Here is a 19,922-nt window from a genome sequence, read left to right as displayed (position 1 = left end):
CTGCAGTTCCACCAGACGCCTGAGCATGTCCATTTGCTCCCCCATTAGCCTCAGCATTGCATCCTGCCTCTTCTCATAGTGCTCACTTAAAGCTTTCCTGAACTCTGCTACTGAATGCCTCCATGAATTCCACTATGCCCTATCAGTGTGGAAGGACTGCATGAACTTGGAGAACATGTCATTGCGAGTGCGTTTTTTTTCGCCTTCTAATCTGCGATAACCTCAGGGACGGAGATGATATGGGGAACACGGAAACATTTGCACCTGCAGGGGGATAAAAAGAGAGTGTAAAATTTAAGATACATTTCTGAGAACAAAAGGGAGACTCTTTCACAGTGAATCAAGCAATTCACAGCAGGCAGCACATGTGTTTTAGGTACAAGGTCACATTTTGCCTTTTATATTGAGCGCCTGCCGGTATGGTGACACATCACATACAGCTGGGCAACAGAATTCGGTTTCCAGGCAGCCATGGTAAGCCAAAGGGTACTTGGCTTCTAATGCCTTCATAACATGTCGAAATGTTTTCAAACTGCAGTGCCTTGCTTTCCCATAGCAAGCAATGCTGGTTGGGTTTGCCATTTAAAAGGAGGGGCTGCGGTTTTCGGGAGGATGTGCAGCACACACTTCCCTCAACCCCTCTGCGTGGCTATTTGGGATGATCCCTTCACCCTTCCCCCACCGCGTGGCTATGGGATGATGCCTTTTAGCCAAGCACAAATAGCCCGGCATGAACGGGGTCCTTTTACTGTTCCCTTACAAAAATTCCCCTATTTCAACAGGTGACCATGAAATATATCTCTCTCCTGAGGCTAACACAGAAAGATAAAGACCGAGTGCTGCTTGAATGTGACCAAAACCCAGGACCATTTGCTGCCGTGCTTTGTGCTGCAACGATTCCAGACTACTACTGGCTTGGCGTGGTAAAGTGACCTACTGTGGAGGACAAAATAAGGCAGCCCTCCCCTGAAACCTTCTGCAAAGGCTTTCAGAGTACCTCCAGGAGAGCTTTATGGAGATGTCCCTGGAAGATTGCCACTCCATCCCCAGACAAAGTTAACAGACTTTTCCAGTAGCTGTACTAGCCGCGAATGCTTCCCAAGTCTTCAGGGCAAATCAAACATGAAACACTATTGCTTTTAAACCCTGTACTGTAGTTACAAATGTGTACTCACCAGAGGCGCCTTCTCCGCCTTCAGGGTCGGGGATCCCGCCTTGTGAGGGTATTGGCTCCAGGGTGATGAAAACGTCCTGGCTCCCGGGGAGAACAGATTCACCGCTTGCCTGCTGTGCTTTCTCCTCCTCCTCATCCTCTTCCTCATCCACAAAATCTTCCTCTGTGTTGCGTGAGACTCCCCCTTTGCAGGTGTCCATGGATAGCGGTGGGGTGGTGGTAGGGTCCCTCCCTAGAATTCCATGCAGCTGATCATTGAAGCGTCATGTATGGGGCTCTGACCCAGAGTGACTGTTTGCCTCCTTTGTCTTTTGGTAGGCTTGCCTGACCACCTTGACTTTCACACGGCACTGCTGTATGTCCCTGTTGTAGCCTCTGTCCATCATGCCCTTTGCAATTTTGGCATATATATTAGCATTTCTTCTTTTTGATCAGAGTTCTGTCTGCACAGATTCTTCTCCCCATACAGCAATCAGATCCAGTGTCTCCCGTTCGCTCCATGCTAGAGCTTGTTTGTGATTCCTCGGGGGACTGCATGGTCACCTGTGCTGCTGAGCTTGCCATGCTTACCAAACAGAAAATTAAATTCAAAAGTTCCCGGAGCTTTTCCTGCGTACCTGGCTATTGCATCGGAGTTGAAAGTGCTGTCCAGAGTGGTCACATTGGAGCACTCTGGGATAGCTCCCGGAAGCCAACAACATCCATTTGCGTTCGCACTACCCCAAATTCAACCCAGCAAGGTTGATTTTAGCGCTACTCCCCTCGCCAGGGAGGAATACAGAAGTCGATTTTAAGAGCCCTTTAGGTCGACGGAACAGGGTTGCTTGTGTAGACGCATTCATTATAAAATCGACCTAACACGGCTAAATTCGACCTAACCCTGTAGTGTAGACCACGGCTGAGTGTAGAGGAATCAGTGCAAACTTGTGGCTTGTTCTTTCTGGGTTTATAGTGCACTCTGTGAACATGGGTGGAGTACCAAGCAATGAAGTTTTTTTTCCTGGTCTAATGCCACCTGAGACCCATTGTGCTCAGGGAAGTAGAGGCTGAGGTAAACCCTGCCTACAACAAGGCTGCATCCTATCTTTGTCCACCAAGCTGCACTCTGTGAAACAGAGCAGGGACTGAGGCCACTGAGTTCTCAGCCAAACAGAAAGGATGGATCTATTTCTGCTAAAAAGGACAACCCTTGGGCAGTACAGCAGTGATGAGGCAAAGTTAAGTTCTCACAACCATCCCTAATTCGGCATTTATTTTTTCAGTGTTTTACTTTGAAATCTTAATTGTTTGAATATTATTTTAAAATTAGTTTCCACACACATTGACTATCCATCACATTTAACAAAATATTAAATTATCTTCTTTCCCTTCTTGAAAAAAAATCTAAAATGGTATGGTTCAAATAACGTTACCTAAGTGAAATACAATATATGAATTTAAAAGTTATATTAGATCTCCACTCCTTTTGTCATGCCTTACTTATGTGATTGAGTGTGGAATGTTTCAGAGCTCAAAATTCAAGCTATTAAACTACTTCAATAGCAGCTGGTGTGTTTACCTGCATACTAATGAGGCATAACAGGGGTTAACTGCTTCAGTCATCCCTTTGTTATGCAAAACAAGACAGAGAAATTACATCCCCAAATCTGAGGGAAAGGTGAATGAGTGGATGGGAATCCTAGAACTGCATCCTGTGAAGTCTCAAGTGCCCTCCCAGTGGGAGTTGAGGGCATCTTGCAGGCTTGAGCACATAGTAACCAATATATCTTCTAAGAACAAGAATTACGGTAAGTAATTTTCTTTTTTTCAAGGAAACTCTGGGGGGTGTCTGGAATTAGGAAGACAGCAAAACCAGCAATGGTGTCTACAAATCACAAACAGTGTGATATCAAATAGCAAGTAATAGACACAAAACTATAAAAATATTCTCTCCACTCAAAATTATGTACACAAAAGGCTAGAGAATGGGAATATTCATAACATAAAAAGGGGTTTGGGACACCCATTCACCACCGATAGGCCAAACTTGGATTCTTGATATGACAGTGAGTCCAAACTGTAGTTCCTTAAAAGCATAATACAAAACAATGAACGTCCCATGCTAATCTCATGAAAAGGAATTGATCTGAGGAGTCCAGTTGGTAGAGTAAGTACTTTTTGATCTGCAAAAGGTATACCTAGTATTCAAGGGGAGATTCAATAAAGCAGATCAGTCATTTGGTATTTGATTTGGGGATTTAAAACTGGGAATACAAATGGAATGAATACAGAAGGAGATTATGGGAGACAGGAGGGAATTAGGGAGGCAGTGGGGGATTGATATTTTTCTTTATGAAAATTTACAAGCAGATGTTTGTGTCATATGCACATATACAGTTATGAAAACAATACACTTAATAATAGGACATTTGCCATAAAGGGTTTATACGATCAGATAGCCTCTTCAAGTGTCTAATGCCCAAGGATTGTCTATGATCCAAAGCTCACTCAGGTGAATGGAAATACTTCCATTGACCTCAACAGGTATTGGGTCAGGGAAAAAAGTTAGTTGGTCTGATGATTTTAGTGATAATCTGTTCAAGATCAGACCTAAGGTGTATATAATGTGTATGTAACCCCCCCCCTATATTTACATTTTGGATATGTCAAATTATTACCATTTTAAAAGAGAGACACATCGAGAGACATATCTTTGAATGTTAAAGGATTGAACTAATGTAATAAGAAAAAAAAAGCACTCTTGGAACTAAAAAACCACTCATATTATATTACTTCAAGAACTAATTTTCAGAAAGGGCACGTTGTAGACATGGAGAGTAATTCACAAAATTCCAACACAAAATAGGCAAGGAAACAAGGGCAGCACTAACCTATCTATCCTAATAACTTAATAGTTAGACTGCTGAAGAGAACTGCACCCAGAGGAGCAAGATTATACATTTTATTCACATGTACATCATTTATATTTAATGTCTACAAAAAAAAATCACCATTTAAATCAGAGAAGGTTAAGTGCAATAAATTAGGATCTCAACAAGAATGTGCATCTTTGCTTCTGAAAGAGGATATTTTATATTTTATTTTAAAAAATTGGAAAAATAGTCACGACAATAGGACCAACTGACTTGGACTGCCTCTAAGACCAACATATTTAAAGGTCTATGAATTATTGGCTATTGTTTTGGAACTATGGGACAAGACTGAAAATCATCTGAACAGTATCATGTTGGGGGAATTCGATGAATGTTAGAAACTTGATTGAATTTTGTTTAAGAACTGAACTTTTGCTATATTTCAGATTGTGTCAAAATTGCTTAAAGTTACCTTGATTTTGAGTTAAGCCTGTCTGGGGAAAAAGAGCTACTGGAAAACTCAGAGGATGGCTGTTTTTTTGTTAAAGACTCCAGGTAATTGGTATCAAGCCTAATGAATCACAGGGAATGATGTTTTTGAGATTTTATCAATATACCATAACCAGTCCTACATTTGATTTTGTCTGATCAGACACTGCCACCTATCACTGTGAGAGGGTACTTTGTCCAGCAATGGTCCTGGACACCCAATCCAGCTTTTCCAAACTGACCTCAAAGAGATCAAGAGATCTTGTCTATACAAAGAGAGGTCCACAACTCCATCTTGGAACTCTCAATAATCATATTTACCTTCCTCTGAACCAAAAAGACAATTTAGTCTCTTTTCCTTTTCCCTTCTCCTATCTTCCGTCTGTTTGGTAAGGGGAATTGTCTTGCAAAACAGTTTTGTAAGTAAGATTAGGACATTTTAGTTGCAACTTATTATTTCAAATGGAGGTTAAGAAATAAAACTGGTTTCGTAAACTTCCATTTTTTTTCTGCACGCTTAGGTTAATTAACTGCTGAAAAACTTCATGAATGCATCAGTGTTAACAATGAAAAGCTAAACAGATTTTCACACTATAACTTGGTTAATATTAAGTTTTCTATATACATAGTCCAACTTTTTCAAAAAGAGGGGCCTAAATTTAGGCTCCTAACCCCATATTTGAGGTATCAAAGAGAGGTTTTCAAAAGCATTTATGTGACTTATGAACGTAAGTCCAAATGATCTGAAGGTACAAACCCTGATGAATGGCTGTAGCCTAGATAAAGCATTCTTGACTTTTGGAAATTCAATATATTGGAAGGGATATTGATTGGAAATATGGCAGGTGCTACTACTTGTCAGTTTTGTGTCTCTTTTGTATTGTTCTCACAGCAAGGGTGTTAATGAGACCCTGGACTTGTCTTTTTTAGCATAGATGACCATTGGGATGTATAGCTCAGTGGTTTCAGCATTGGCCTGCTAAACCCAGGGATGTGAGTTCAATCCTTGAAGGGGCCATTTAAGAATCCGGGGAAAAAATTGGAGATTGGTCCTGCTTTGAACAGGGGGTTGGACTAGATGACCTCCTGAGGTCCCTTCCAACCCTGATCTTCTAAGATTCTATGATCTTAATGATTGACCTCACTCCTCCCCCACTCTCAGCGCTGTGGCAGGTAGTGAGAGATGCCCAGTCTAAGTTCCCTGCCCCAGTCACAGCAATGGGCACTTGTGGCATGTATGGAGCATGTCCATTGTCAGCTCCCCACCCCATAGCAGTGACCTCAAAAGGAGGCAAGCTAACTTATTCATGTGCTTTTGTCAATTCCACTAGGTGCCTGTTTGTATATCTGAGTCATGGATTTTAAAGCACTTTCAAGCATTGTTTCTTAAGTTTGAGCAAAACTTCCATGTTAACTGTAGTATGACAAGGGCAACCCCATAACAAATTACAAGGGTTAACTGAATAAATATACATAGTTATGTCAGCCTATTTAATAAAACCTTAAAACACAGCGACAGCTATGGGGTGCAAAAGCAACAATGTTGTAATCATGTATTCCAACATATACCTTGCATCTTCTTTTAAATTATCACTGTACTTTGATCCAGAAGAACGGATATTAAAAGGGTCAGAATTATCGCGGATATGGAGAGCTTCAGCAAAGCGTCTGCAATTTAGAAAACAAAATTTTAAATGTAAAGATGGCTTTTCAATGACCAACTTATCCACTACAGAGGGACCAATGCTACAGATAAACAGCTTTTTGCAGAAAACTTCCTAGTTGATATATTTGGAGCTATTTCATTAAATTAGAAATAATTTGAGAAGACTTTTGATGGGAAAGGTGTAAGCTTTTAGAACATGTTTCTAAAATTAATAGTTTATTGATCATCTAGTACAGAATGCTATGGGGATGATCTTGACATTTTATCAGTTCTCTGCTTCACATGGAAAAATGATCTTTTTCATACAGTTTAGATACATCCAATTAATACTTTTGTGAAAAAGCATACCAACCCACCTGTTCCTTTCAAGGGCGAAACACTCTTCATTACACTGCAACCTGGATTATCAAAGAAAAAAATAACATTAAAACATTTCTGCATGCTTTTAAATAAGCTTTCAAGGCGGGGAGATAGCTCGGTGGTTTGAGCATTGGCCTGCTAAACCCAGGGTTATGAGCTCAATCCTTGATGGGGCCATTTAGGGATCTGGGGCAAAAATTAGGGATTGGTCCTGCTTTGAGCGAGGCGTTGGACTAGATGACCTCCTTAGGTCCCTTCCAACCCTGATAGTCTATGATTCTATAATGACCCAATAAAATCAATCATGTTTTTATGGCAAGATTATTTGGCTACATTCACACAATTACAAGCAGTTAAAGGGTCTGAGTCAATATCCACTGAAAGCAATGGAAAAGTTTCCCTTGACTTCAATGTGTATTGAATCAGGTCCTAAACAATTAGCTCCTTGCTTCTAATCTAAACAAACTTTTACATTTAAACAGACACACACACATACACACTCTCTCTCTCTCTCTCTCACTATGCTAAAAGAAGATTAAGGTTCAAAGTTAAGGGGCTCAAAATCTAAGAAATGCTAGAATTAAAGTTGACTATGGAATCTTCATTCAGCCCCCTTATATGTATTTCTTAAGGGCATGCTTCTGCAAAGCCTATGACAGAGTCCTATCCAATACCACACAGGAAGTCTGTGACAGAGCTAGGAATAGAGCGCAGCTATTGTGCATCTCAGTCTGTGCTACCTACATTCAACCTAAAGATTACCTTGGACTCCATTCATGGGTAACTGTGAAATTCTATGGCCTAGGACATATAGGAGATCAGACTAAAGAGCATTATGAGTCTCTCTGCAAAACTAAACTGGTCAATCTCATATGTAAGAGCAGGCATAAAATGAGAATAGGACTAACATTGGTGAACAGATGGCCTTGCTGTGCTGCAGAGTCCGGATGTGAGGTGGCAAAGTTTCTCAGTGCTCTGCTGATGTTGTCAAGATTTGGTGGCTTTAACGTTCATGCAGATAATAAGCTTCATGAATCAGTTCATGATTTGATAGTCACCAAAGGCCTCTGTCAGGTAGTTACTGGTCTAAATGGTTGTTGCCTTTAACCTAGTATTTGGGTTGGGACTATGGATGAGGAAGTTAGCTATTCTATCCCTGTATCATTACCTCCGAAGGTTTAGACCTGGGACTTTGTTTTGATGATCCACCCTCTGAAACTGATGGATCCAGATCACACTATCAATGGCTTCTTTCTCACAGGTCACATTGGGGGTTTACAGAAGATCTGTGACTGATGAAGCAAGAAGGAAGATGAATTCTGCTAGCAGATGTCTTAGCTTGTCTCTGAACCCTCTTCAATTTATCATCATCATTCTTGAACTGTAGATATCAGAACTGGATACAGTATTCCAGCAGCGGTCACACCAATGCCAAATATAGAGGTAAATTAACCTCTCTACTCCTACTGAAGATTCCCCAGTTTATTCATCCCAGGATTATTCATTAATTTTTTTGGCCATAGCATCACACTGGGAGCTCACATTCAGCTGATTATCCACCATGATCCCCAAATCTTTTTCAGAGTCACTACTTCCCAAGATAGAGTTCCCCATCCTGTAAGTATGCCATACACTCTTCATTGCTCGATATATACATTTAGCCATATGAAAATCCATATTGTTTGCTTATGCTCAGTTTATCAAGCAAATCCAGATTGCTCTGAATCAGTGACCTTTCCTCTTCATTATTTATCACTCCCAACCAAACCAACCCTGATATATTGGGGTTTACAATAGCGGTCACTGCTCAGTGTGATCAATTTGTTGAAAGAGGTAATTGATTATATAACTGACTATTATTACTTGTGCAGCCATGTAGTTCCAGAATTCTTAAAGGTATCGACAAAGTCACATCATGTCTTACTCTTTACATCTGTTTTGTTTTTGATTCACACATTTCAGTTCCACGTTTCAATATATTGCCTTTTCACAAACAGTTTCCCTGGCAGTATCTGAGAAATGCCAACTTTAGCAGCAGCTTCCTGATAATTACTCTTTTGATTATAGTATCCAACAATACTGATAGTCTCTAAGGTGCCACAAGTACTCCTTTTCTTTTTGAGGAGAAAAGTGTGTGCTTCCTCAACAGCAGTGACCCAAAGCAGGCAATGGTTCTCTAACAGACAAGCCGCAGTGCTGCAAGCTTCCTCAGGAGCAGTGTCTGGCCCAAAGCAGGCACTGTGTCTATAATAAACAGACTCTCCTGCTGAGAGGATTGAGGGAAAGAAGCTCAGTGGCCTATCATGCAAAAGACTTGTTACAATATCTAACTTTCCTTTCTTCCACATAAAAGAAGAATGAGATGGTTAACTTGTACAGATTTTTTCAATAAAAACCATTATGCTTCAAAGATTTCTATGGTTAATTGCCAAGAAGTCAATTACGGCACTCCCCAAAGCTCATTTGTAGACCATCAATGGTCTGCAGATTACAGGTTGAGAATCACTGCCCTAATAAACTAGACAAAAAGTTAACTATATGCAAATGTGGGAATAATCCAAACCAGAGGTTTCTTCAGTTCTGAGAGGACACATTTGCAATAAGATCAAGTTAGTTGTTCTCACATACTGAAAAGATTTTTTGGAGACTGATGAGAATTAGCAAGCAGTCCATCCAAGAAAAAAAAGAAAAAAGAAAAGGTTGGGGAGGGAAAAGAAAGAAGGAAATGAGATTTTAAGGGAAAATAGCAGATTGGAGGACCCAGTGACCAAGTGCAGTATCTGAAGAAGCCGTTACATATACTTTGTATTGCTTTGTACGTAGAAATTACCAGCTGGGTTGTGCCCAAGAAGCAGAGAGATCTTGTAAAATATTCTCAGACTAGACACTTTTTACCTTTTGTGTAAACAGACTAATCTGGAGAGGGTTGTCCCAGTACTTTGAGTGTGTTCTTTCCAGCAGAGAAGACAAATATCTGCTTTTTGAAAAGGTTTAGTCTTGTCCAGGTACAATTTGATTGCTCTTTAACATTCAAATGGTGCAATCTGATCTCCTGAAGATGAAAAAGTTTAGGATAAAATGTGAGAGAATGGGGTCCTGATGAGGAGCTTTTCTTGGACTGTAGATTACTCAGTACCTTATGCTTCTGCTATTAGAGTCAGAATATCTTGAAACTATTTGAAATCTTCTAAGGGAGAAACTGGAGTACTCTATCATGCTATCCTTGGGAGAAGAGAAGGAATTCTGAGGATTCTGGCCTACAGGCACTGCTCCAGTTTGTTATCTAAACAGGAAGATCCTGTGTTCTCTACCTGAGGTGCTGATGAAACCATGACTGATGTTATTCTTGATACCACTGGAGCTGAACCTACTATGGTTTATTTATGAACTGTAGGTGCTGGAGGTATAATTGCTCTAGGGTTCTTTCAGTGATTGTGGTTCAGAAATTTTGCATTGACAGAAGTGGCATTGGTTGAGGCTCACGAAAGCTTATGCTCAAATAAATTTGTTAGTCTCTAAGGTACCACAAGTATTCCTTTTCTTTTTTCATAACAGAGTAGTTAGTCTGGGGGTTCCTATGAAGGAGGGTCCATGCTGGCAAGACACCCCATCGAGGTCCAACTCCATAATGGTAAGGCAGGGGGAAAAGCTCTTACGTGGGTAAGGGTAAGGAGATGAAAATCACATCAAATACCTGAATTCAGAGGGAGGAACCAAGTGGTTTTTTTTTTTTTTTTTTCCAAAGGTTGAGATGCTTTGGAACAGGAGTCAGAGGTGTGGACAACCCGCACATTCGGTGTTGTATGTGAATTTTCAGAACTAATGAAACTATAGGCTTTGGTTTTGGGGTGAACTGAAATTTCCTCCTGTGAAACAAAGGACTCATTTGGATCATCAATAATCAATCAAGACTGGTGGTTCTAGGTAAGGAACTGATCTGAGAACCTATGCTGTGGTAAGAGATTGAGGCAAACCTTGCAACAGTAGGGAGTTCAATAAATGCACCAAAGTATACTTCCATACAGGGGAATACCTTCCACTGCAAAACCTGAGGCAACAATGTGAGCATCAGCTTGTGTCTTGGTGCCAGCAATAGCAACTTGCTCTATGGCACTCGGGCCCCTTGTGTTTCCAAGGTATTTACAGTTCCAGCCTCCTTGGAATCATAACAAGGAGCCTTTACTATCTGTCTGACTTTCTCAAAAGAGGAGAGCCTCAGAAGTGAGACTGTCAAAATCCAAGAGTCAGCAAACAAAGCTGCAGTAAAAATCTGCTCACTGTGCAAAGAAACAGCAGACAGGCTGCCTCCCAGCGGCTCAGCAGGCACCACAGCTGAGAAACAATTTATGCAATCCCTACACTCTGGCCAGATAGGTGAGAGTACAAATAAGCTGTGGTGAGGTGGCATGTGAGGAGTGTAAATTGCCTGACACTTAGTAGCCCTGGGCTGCAAAAAAATTCTGACTTTTTTTTTTTTTTTTGGTGCTCTTAGGCTGGTTTTTTAATGACTAAGTGACAAACCCAGTTTTGAGATGACCACAAAGTTATCCGTCTGGGGTAAAAACAACAACACAGGAAATGTTAAATGTGTAATTTTCAGGAGCACACATCCTTGTTCCATATCTGAAATACAATTCGGACAGCAGCATGCCTGCATTCAATAAAGTAGGGAAATCATTCTATATAGTAAAAAAACCCCAAAAAACAAACAAACCCTACAAAAAAAAGATTTGAAGATTCTTATGGAAACTGAATGAGAATCCTAAAATACCAGTATTGTTAAATACAGACAGGCTGTTAGAAGTTTTCCTGATTTTATTTGGGACTTTATCCACAATGCTGCACATTTTTTCAGCAGCACAGAATCATAGACTATCAGGGTTGGAAGGGACCTAAGGAGGTCATCTAGTCCAACCCCCTGCTCAAAGCAGGACCAATCCCCACCTAAATCATCCCAGACAGGGCTTTGTCAAACCGGGCCTTAAAAATCTCTAAGGAAGGAGATTCCACCACCTCCCTAGGTAACCCATTCCAGTGCTTCACCACCCTCCTAGTGAAAAAGTTTTTCCTAATATCCAACCTAAACCTCCCGCACTGCAACTTGAGACCATTACTCCTTGTTCTGTCATCTGCTACCACTGAGAACAGTCTAGATCCATCCTCTTTGGAACCCCCTTTCAGGTACTTGAAAGCAGCTATCAAATCCCCCCTCATTTTTCTCTTCTGTAGACTAAATAATCCCAGTTCCCTCAGCCTCTCCTCATAAATCATGTGCTCTAGCCCCTTAATAATTTTTGTTGCCCTCTGCTGGACTCTTTCAAATTTTTCCACATCCTTCTTGTAGTGTGGGGCCCAAAATTGGACACAGTACTCCAGATGAGGCCTCACCAATGCTGAATAGAGGGGAATGATCACATCCCTCAATCTGCTGGCAATGCTCCTACTTATACAGCCCAAAATGCTATTAACCTTCTTGGCAACAAGGGCACACTGTTGACTCACATCCAGCTTCTCGTCCACTGTAACCCCTAGGTTCTTTTCTGCAGAACTGCTGACTAGCCATTCGGCCCCTAGTCTGTAGCGGTGCATGGGATTCTTCTGTCCTAAGTGCAGGACTCTGCACTTGTCCTTGTTGAACCTCATCAGATTTCTTTTGCACCAATCCTCTAACTTGTCTACGTCCCTCTGTATCCTATCCCTACCCTCGCGTGTATCTACCTCTCCTCCCAGTTTAGTGTCATCTGCAAACTTGCTGAGGGTGCAATCCACACCATCCTCCAGATCATTTATGAAGATACTGAACAAAAACGGCTCCAGGACCGACCCTTGATACCAGCTGCCAACTAGACATTGATCACTACCTGTTGGGCCAGCTTTCTATCCACCTTATAGTCCATTCATCCAGCCCATACTTCTTTAACTTGCTGGCAAGAATACTGTGCGAGACCATATCAAAAGCTTTGCTAAAGTCAAGGAACAACACGTCCACTGCTTTCCCTTCATCCACAGAGCCAGTTATCTCATCACAGAAGGCAATTAGATTAGTCAGGCATGACTTGCCCTTGGTGAATCCACGCTGACTGTTCCTGATCACTTTCCTCTCCTTGAAGTGCTTCAAAATTGATTCGTTGAGGACCTGCTCCATGATTTTTCCAGGGACTGAGGTAAGGCTGACTGGCCTGTAGTTCCCCTGATCCTCCTCCTTCCATTTTTAAAGATGGGCACTACTTTAGTCTTTTCTCAGTCATCCGGGACCTCCCCCGATTGCCATGAGTTTTGAAAGATAATGGCCAATGGCTCTGCAATCACATCTGTCAACTCCTTTAGCACCCTTGGATGCAGTGCATCTGGCCCCATAGACTTATGCTCATCCATCTTTTCTAAATAGAAAAAGCTAATGTACTCAATGCTTTTTTTGCCTTTGTCTTCAAGAACAAGGTCAGTTCCCAGACTACTGCACTGGGCAGCACAGCATGGGGAGGAGGTGACCAGCCCACTGTAGAGAAAGTAGTAGATCAGGACATGCACATTTCAGTTCAACATTTATAGATTGCTAGAATCCCTCCCATGATTGATTCTTCATGATTACCTTGTTTGCTTCATTTCTTTTTTGGTAATCAGCCTACTAATTTCCACTGAGTCTCCAAGTTGCAGGTCTGTTAGTTTAGTGGCTATGGATATAGCAGCTATTCTGGAAGAAAAAAAAATTGGATTTTACTTAATTCGTATGCAAAAAGATCACTTGTCAAATAGCATGGAACTACAGACTAATAATCCAGGTGAGACACCAGAGAAATAAATAAGTTCAAGGAGCCTGCCAGTGTACTCCATACCACTACTTTAAGGTTATGGAGTGTGGAAAAGGCAAGACTTTTTAAACTGTGTGGCCAGCTGGGATAGTAGGGGACATACACCAGCATAAGAGTCAGAGGCATTTGTGGGAGTGGGAAGTGGTGGCTGACATGCAAGACTCTAAGCTACACAAGAACAGGACTCCACTCCTAACTACCCTTTGTAGAGAAAACACCAAGAGAGACAGACGCAAAGAAGGAATACATGCAGAAAAGCCGAGGAATGAAAGATGTCAGGGAAATCATCATTTTTGTAGATTTTACACAAAACACATTTATGTTGCATCTTGGTAAAAATGTAATGTGTCAATTGGGAAGGTTGCATAATTACATTCTAAAGCTAAGTTGGATGAAGCCTGGTTTATGCTTTGATTGAAGATATCAAAGGAAACCCGGGTGTTCAGAAAGTGGTGTGGGAGATGCGGCAGATGGCATGCTATTGAATACATGCTACTGGAGGTGTTAACTTTAAAACGTGATATAAAACTAAGACTCTTACCAGAGTCACTTAAATACCCCATGGCAGTTTTCAGAAGAGTAAAGAAGTTATCCCACTTTCTGGTCAAATATCAGTATCATTTGGGGGGAGGGTTAGCTCAGTGGTTTGAGCATTAGCCTGCTAAACCCAGGGTTGTGAGTTCAATCCCTGAGGGGGCCATTTAGGGATCGGGGGCAAAAAATGGGGATTCGTCCTGCTTTGAGCAGGGGGTTGGACTAGATGACCTCCTGAGGTCCCTTCCAACCCTGATATTCTATGTTTCTATCTGCCTAACTAATATCCCTACAGTTTCATTTGTGAAAAAAATTCTTCATATCCCTGTTAAAAAAAAGTGTAAAACAACTGTCACATTTCAACCCTTATAACACTATATTTTAATTGCGAATAACAAACCCTGAAAATACAGTCAACACCACACTTTGGAAACATTTTAGGAAGAATAGCATTACACAAACACTAATGAAACAGTATCAACTCTATAGGTAAAAGTTCGAGACAATTTCCATTCTAATCCTAGTCTTGATCACCCTGACCACCAATATCTAACTTTCTGTGAAGAAAAAACAACAACACTGATTTTCTTCCTGAAATTTCTCATGTTTATAGTGAATCTTAACAGGTGAATTTCTGAAGAAAAATTGAAGTTAATATGGTATGCCAATTTTAAAATAAATTAGAAAGGGAAGAATTTTGTCTTACTTGAGAATTTTCTCTCTTGCCACTCTTCATGTCAGACAATCTCCACAGCGGAGAGCCACTGTCAGACTATCTGAGATGGAGGGCCCTAGAAAGAAAATACTCAGATAAGAGAATTTTCCCTTCTTCATTTCCTTCATATGCCAGTTTTCACAGAGGCATGCAGAAAGCAGTTAATCATCCTTAGGGAGGGAGGGGAGGATACAACTCAATTACGTAAAAAATTAAGACACTGGGAAGCACCATGTTCCATAACAGACTTCTACTAAATACATCAGCAGAGGAAAAGATGTTGATTATACTATTTTGAGAAAGTATGGATGGAAGGCCATATAATGGCCCTTACAGACCTCCTCACCCATGAAATTGTTGCTCCTTCCACAGAGAAAGCAGTATTGGAAGGAGCTTTGAATGCCTTGCGTATACCCAAACACCTTTACCCCACTGACAGCCTTTTCACATCCAACTTAATGCTTTTCCATTACCTTAGAACAGGTGCAGTCAATTATTTTTTGTCAATGTCCAAATTTCTTGGTCAAGGTCCAGACTCCACAGAAAATAATAAAACCCCCCCTAACAATGATAAGTAAATGAAAAGGTTTGGGGTCTGTTCAAAAGTGTCTGGTGGTCCAAATTTTGCCTGCAGTCCACCTATTGACTACCCGTGCCTTAGTGACTACCAGAGCGACACCACCACTTTCTATTATAGGAGAAAGATGATGGTGACCTTGGAAATGAAGTCTTGGTCAGTTCAAAGAACTATCATGTTTGACAAAATATGTGTAACTCAGGTATCATTGAGAGTTCAAAATCCCCTGGCCAAGGAAAGTGGTTCTTAAAGGGACAGCAAAATATCTATACCATCTGTAAATCAGGCTATCCTCTTGCCATTAGGGCTCCCCCTGAAGTCTTAAAACCCCTCACAAGATGTTCTTCCCTGAAATATCTTCTAAAGAAAGGAAGAAACATTTAAATGAGAAAGATACCTCTGGCTCTCAGAATTTAGCGCAGATGGGAATCTAACTTTGTAGGTTTGTGTGTGTTGTAGAAAACAAAACTTCTTGTTGAGTTGCAGAAGAGCTGTCTAATTCTTTCTTCCCTGTCTGGTTTTATGAGGATGTCAGTAAGATTCAGGAATCCTGCTGCACCCAAAGGACCAAAAGGACTTAATCACCCAGTCTAAGGTTGAGCCTAATGCAGCCTCCTTCATAAAGGAGCACAATCATACCATCCTGCCAAACCCACATATAAAAGAATTAATCAGACAGAAGTTGGATACAGGGGCCTTAGCCCTGGGAGTGTTGACTGTGACCTCTTATTTTGTAGAGTGATTCTCAAGTGGGAGCATACAGGAAAAAAAATGAGAACCTAAATAATACCTACTTGAAACTGGATTTCTCTAACTGCTTCTTTTGGGATTTATGCTTCACCTGACTCTTAAGATTTACTGAATGTTCAAAATTCTAATGTAGTTGCCCAGGGGCTACTGCAGCTCCACCTGCAGAAACTGGACTTGCAGGCTTTGACACCCTTCCACATATTCTATGAGTAAAATCTTTGGGTAGTATATAAACAAAACTGTCACTGAGGCTGTGAACAAGGGAAATATACCCTTTCTCCTTCCAGTCAGAGAATCTTCAGACAACCTTGCTTCAGTAGGTTTTTCCTTTTGAAGCTGCTGCTGCTCCTCCAGAAGCTAGTGTAGCGATTATGCATTAGGAAGAAGCTGATTTCTGAAAGTTGGAAAATCAAGGCTGGGTTTCTCTGGAAAATCATCCAACTCCCAAAGCCTCTCTTGACTTTGAGTTTTCATTTCCCAAATCAGTGGAGATCTTCCCCAGCACCACTCTCTCTTGATAGTCAGTCACCTCAAGAAAACTGATACTTGAGAAGATCAGAAAAAGGATATTCTATAGAATTCACTCACTGAATCCAGAACAAGTTTATTCTTTCCCTAAAGTTAAAATAAACAAAAACAATATTGTCAGCACCAAAATCCTTTGACACATCAGAAGATGAAGGATGAAACAGTCTATCTCCTACACATCACAACAACAAAGCCAGTTCTGTAGAGAGAGAGATTTTGGAAAGTGCATAAGATTCTTTGTGGAACAAAGAGAAAAGATCACATGCAGGCCATTCTAATTCTCAAGAAGTATGTAAAGGGATTAATATTCCAGATGGAAATAGTGAAATCCATCATTACTGCATTGCTCTCCCAGGACTTCAGAATGTGAAGATAAACCTCCTGGAGGTCTACTGAAGATATGATGAAAGAGAGTTTCCACAGACGCTTCATCTTCTGCTACAGCAGGAAACTTTTTCACTACAAAGACTCAGCTTCTTGTACAGGTATTTCACAAAGATCATGTTATCCCTCCCTTTAAGTGAAAGGAACATGTGATTACCCTTGTCTGGATGGCCGTCTTCTAAGGTCCGATTCACAGGTCAGTACTATGCATAGTCTAGCACCTCTGCTAAATACCTTCAGGAACATGACCTTGAGCAAACTAGACACAGCGAGCAAATGTACTGCCCTCACAAAGCTGCATTATCTACAGTATGCACTGGTCATTGTCCAAGACAAAATCTTTACTTCAGAAGAGAGAATAGTGAATATAGTTGTCACTGATTTGTCAAATATTAGCATACCTCTCCTATGGTAAATTTCTTTACTCCTGGGCTAGTCATGCATGGATACTCTGCATAAATCTTGCTTCACTTCCAGCCTGCAACTGTAGCAAATCAGTATAAAAAGATCTCAGTCCAGAGTCAATGGTAGTATCCCATTTTGGAACCCACCATCAGGTAGCTCCGGAAAAGCTCATCATTAGAATGGATACCAGATTTGAGAGACCTAGATATATAGCTTTAAGCTAAAGTAGTATAACAATATTCATTTAAGAGGTCATGCATTTATTATAAATGAGCTGGTAGTGTCACCTATAGTTAAGGCTACCCACCACTTACCATCATAAGACCTTGGATTCAATTGCTTATAAACTTTGTCAAACTAACGGTTTGGGCTGAAATTTTCCACAGTGGGTATGTAACCCAGGTTGCTGCCTTTTTTTTTTTTTTTTTTTTTTAATTTCAGCCAAAACTGTTCAGTCATTTCTCAGAATCAGTTTAGGGAAAAATATTTTGTCCATGTTAAAAAATTCTTACAACTGTTTAGTTGAGCAATTCCAGTGCCTCCATCTATTGGAGCATAGAATTAAAATTTGGCAGAGAGAGTTGCCTTGGTGCCCAAGATGTGCCTTTTGCTTTCACCATGAAAATCCACCCACATTTCACCAAGTTATAAGCATTTGAAAATGGCACTTTTCATATGCTCAGTAGAGACTTCCCAGAGTCTATATTCTCTGAAGATTGCATCTACCACGAGCATGCTCCAGCCCAAGGCTATAAAGCTGAGCAGGACTTTCCATGAACTTGCTCCTCCCAGATGCCAGGTGTTGCTGTGCCTGTGGACACATGAACTGAGAGCAGGGAGACTGTCACTACTGTGTTCTCAATACTCCAGGCAAATTAGAAGCGAAGCAGAAAAACGGTTATCTACCTTTTGTAAAAAACGGTTACCTATCTTTCGTAACTATTGTTCTTCGAGATGTTGCTCATGTCCATTCTAATTAGGTGTGTGTGTGCTGTGTGCAGAGTAGCCGGAAGGTTTTTCCCCTAGGGTTGGTTCAGGTGCTCTTAGAGCACTCCATGGAGCCATATATAGGGTCCTTCAATTCCTTCTTGCCGGTATTGCTCCGACAGAGGGGTAGGTGGGTGGGTCTTGGAATGGACATGAGCAATACATCTCGAAGAACAATAGTTATGAAAGACAGGTAACCATTTTTTCTTTTTTGAGTGCTTGCTCATGTTGATTCAAATTAGGTGACACCCAAGCAGGAACTTGGCGGTGGGGTTGGAGTTCATGGATTCACTAACTGAAGCACCGCTCTGCCGAAGGCCGCATCGTCCCTAGCCTGCTGGGTAATGGTATAGTGAGAGGTAAAAGTGTGGATTGATGACCACGTTGCAGCCCTGAAAATTTCTTCGGTTGGAACCTGGGTGACGAATGCCGCTGAAGATGCCTGCACCCTCATGGAGTGCACTGTCAGCAATGGGGCAGATACTTTAGCCAGATTGTAGCATGTCCAGATACAGGATGTGATTCATGATGAAATTCTTTGAGAAGAGACTGGGAGCCCCTTTGTTCTGTCTACTACTGCGACAAGTAGTTGCTTAGATTTTCAAAACAGCTTTGTCTGTTCGATATAGAAAGCTAACGCCCGGCGAACATCCAAAGAGTGGAGTTTTTGCTCCCGGCTATTTGCGTGTGTCTTAGGATAAAAAAAACTGGAAGAAAAATGTCCTGATTAACATGAAACTGGGAGACAACCTTCAGGAGGAAGCTGAACCTTGTCCTTATAGTAAGTAGGTTCAGATGTTAGGACCTTAAGCTTGGGAACCCTGCTGGCAGAAGTTATTGCCAGCAGAAATGCTACCTTCTATGAGAGAGAGAGCGCGCGCGCGCAACGAGCATGTTGCTAGTGGTTCAAAGGGGGGCCCCATTAGTCTGGAAAGAACAAGGTTAAGGTCCCAGGCTGGGATTGGTTGTCGTATAGCCTTTCAAGTCCCTTAAGAAAGTGTCCAACTATTGGGTTGGTGACGGCCTATCGGCCAGATGTGCCTGAGTGAAAGGCAGAAATGGCAGCCAAGTGGACTTCTACTGATGACATAGAGAGCCCCTGTTGCTTCAACTGCAGAAGATAATCCAAGATATGAGGTACTGATGAGGGCATAGGAGACGTGTCTCTCTGCGATGACAAATTGTGAATCTCTTCAATTTGGCTAGGTAGGTAGCCCTAGTAGACAGTTTCCTATTGCCAAGGAGGACCTCCCTAACTGGATCAGAGCAAGCAAGCTCAATCGGATTTAGCCATGGAGCTTCTAAGCTGCGAGGTGGAGAGATCTGAGGTTGGAATGCTGAGGACGGCTGTGGTCCTGGGTTATCAGGTCCGGGAGCAGTGGCAGAGTGATCGGAGTTGTAGTAGGAAGAGAGCATGAGACATAAGCCCTTGTATCAGAGGCCTGGTATGAGGCAGGACCTGCTCACAGAATCTGGCAAGAACAGGGCTGATATTACAGGAATACACACTCCTAAGAAGTGCTAGTCACAGAGTACTCACGCAAACATTTCCAGATATCAAGTGGTACCAGAACATCCTGATATCAAGGATGGTATAAAAACATTCCTCAAGGATAATAGGAACACACTGACCCCTCCTAAAAGATAAGATCAAGGATGACAGTACATAATACAGATGTTTTGATCAAACCA

At 41.4% G+C, this 19,922-nt stretch overlaps 1 protein-coding gene across 8 annotated transcripts in view; it reads right to left on the bottom strand.

Annotated features, from left to right (window-relative positions):
• The window catches only part of NFX1 (nuclear transcription factor, X-box binding 1), a 220,057-nt gene that overhangs the window by 34,558 nt on the left and 165,577 nt on the right, over window positions 1-19,922 (bottom strand). For 7 of the 8 annotated variants that reach the window (XM_043540287.1, XM_043540286.1, XM_043540292.1 and 4 more), the window contains 3 exons: window positions 13,131-13,232; window positions 6,538-6,579; window positions 6,085-6,183 (listed from right to left, as the gene is read on the bottom strand). In XM_043540287.1, the coding sequence (XP_043396222.1) occupies window positions 6,085-6,183; window positions 6,538-6,579; window positions 13,131-13,232 (243 nt within the window). The remainder of the gene's footprint in view (window positions 1-6,084; window positions 6,184-6,537; window positions 6,580-13,130; window positions 13,233-19,922) is intronic. The other variant, XM_043540291.1, reaches the window with a different exon arrangement.

Source organism: Chelonia mydas, chromosome 2, assembly GCF_015237465.2.
Source record: "Chelonia mydas isolate rCheMyd1 chromosome 2, rCheMyd1.pri.v2, whole genome shotgun sequence".
Lineage (NCBI taxonomy): Eukaryota > Metazoa > Chordata > Testudines > Cheloniidae > Chelonia > Chelonia mydas.
Note: the sequence above shows the minus strand (reverse complement) of the source record. Positions and strands in the feature narration are given on the sequence as shown.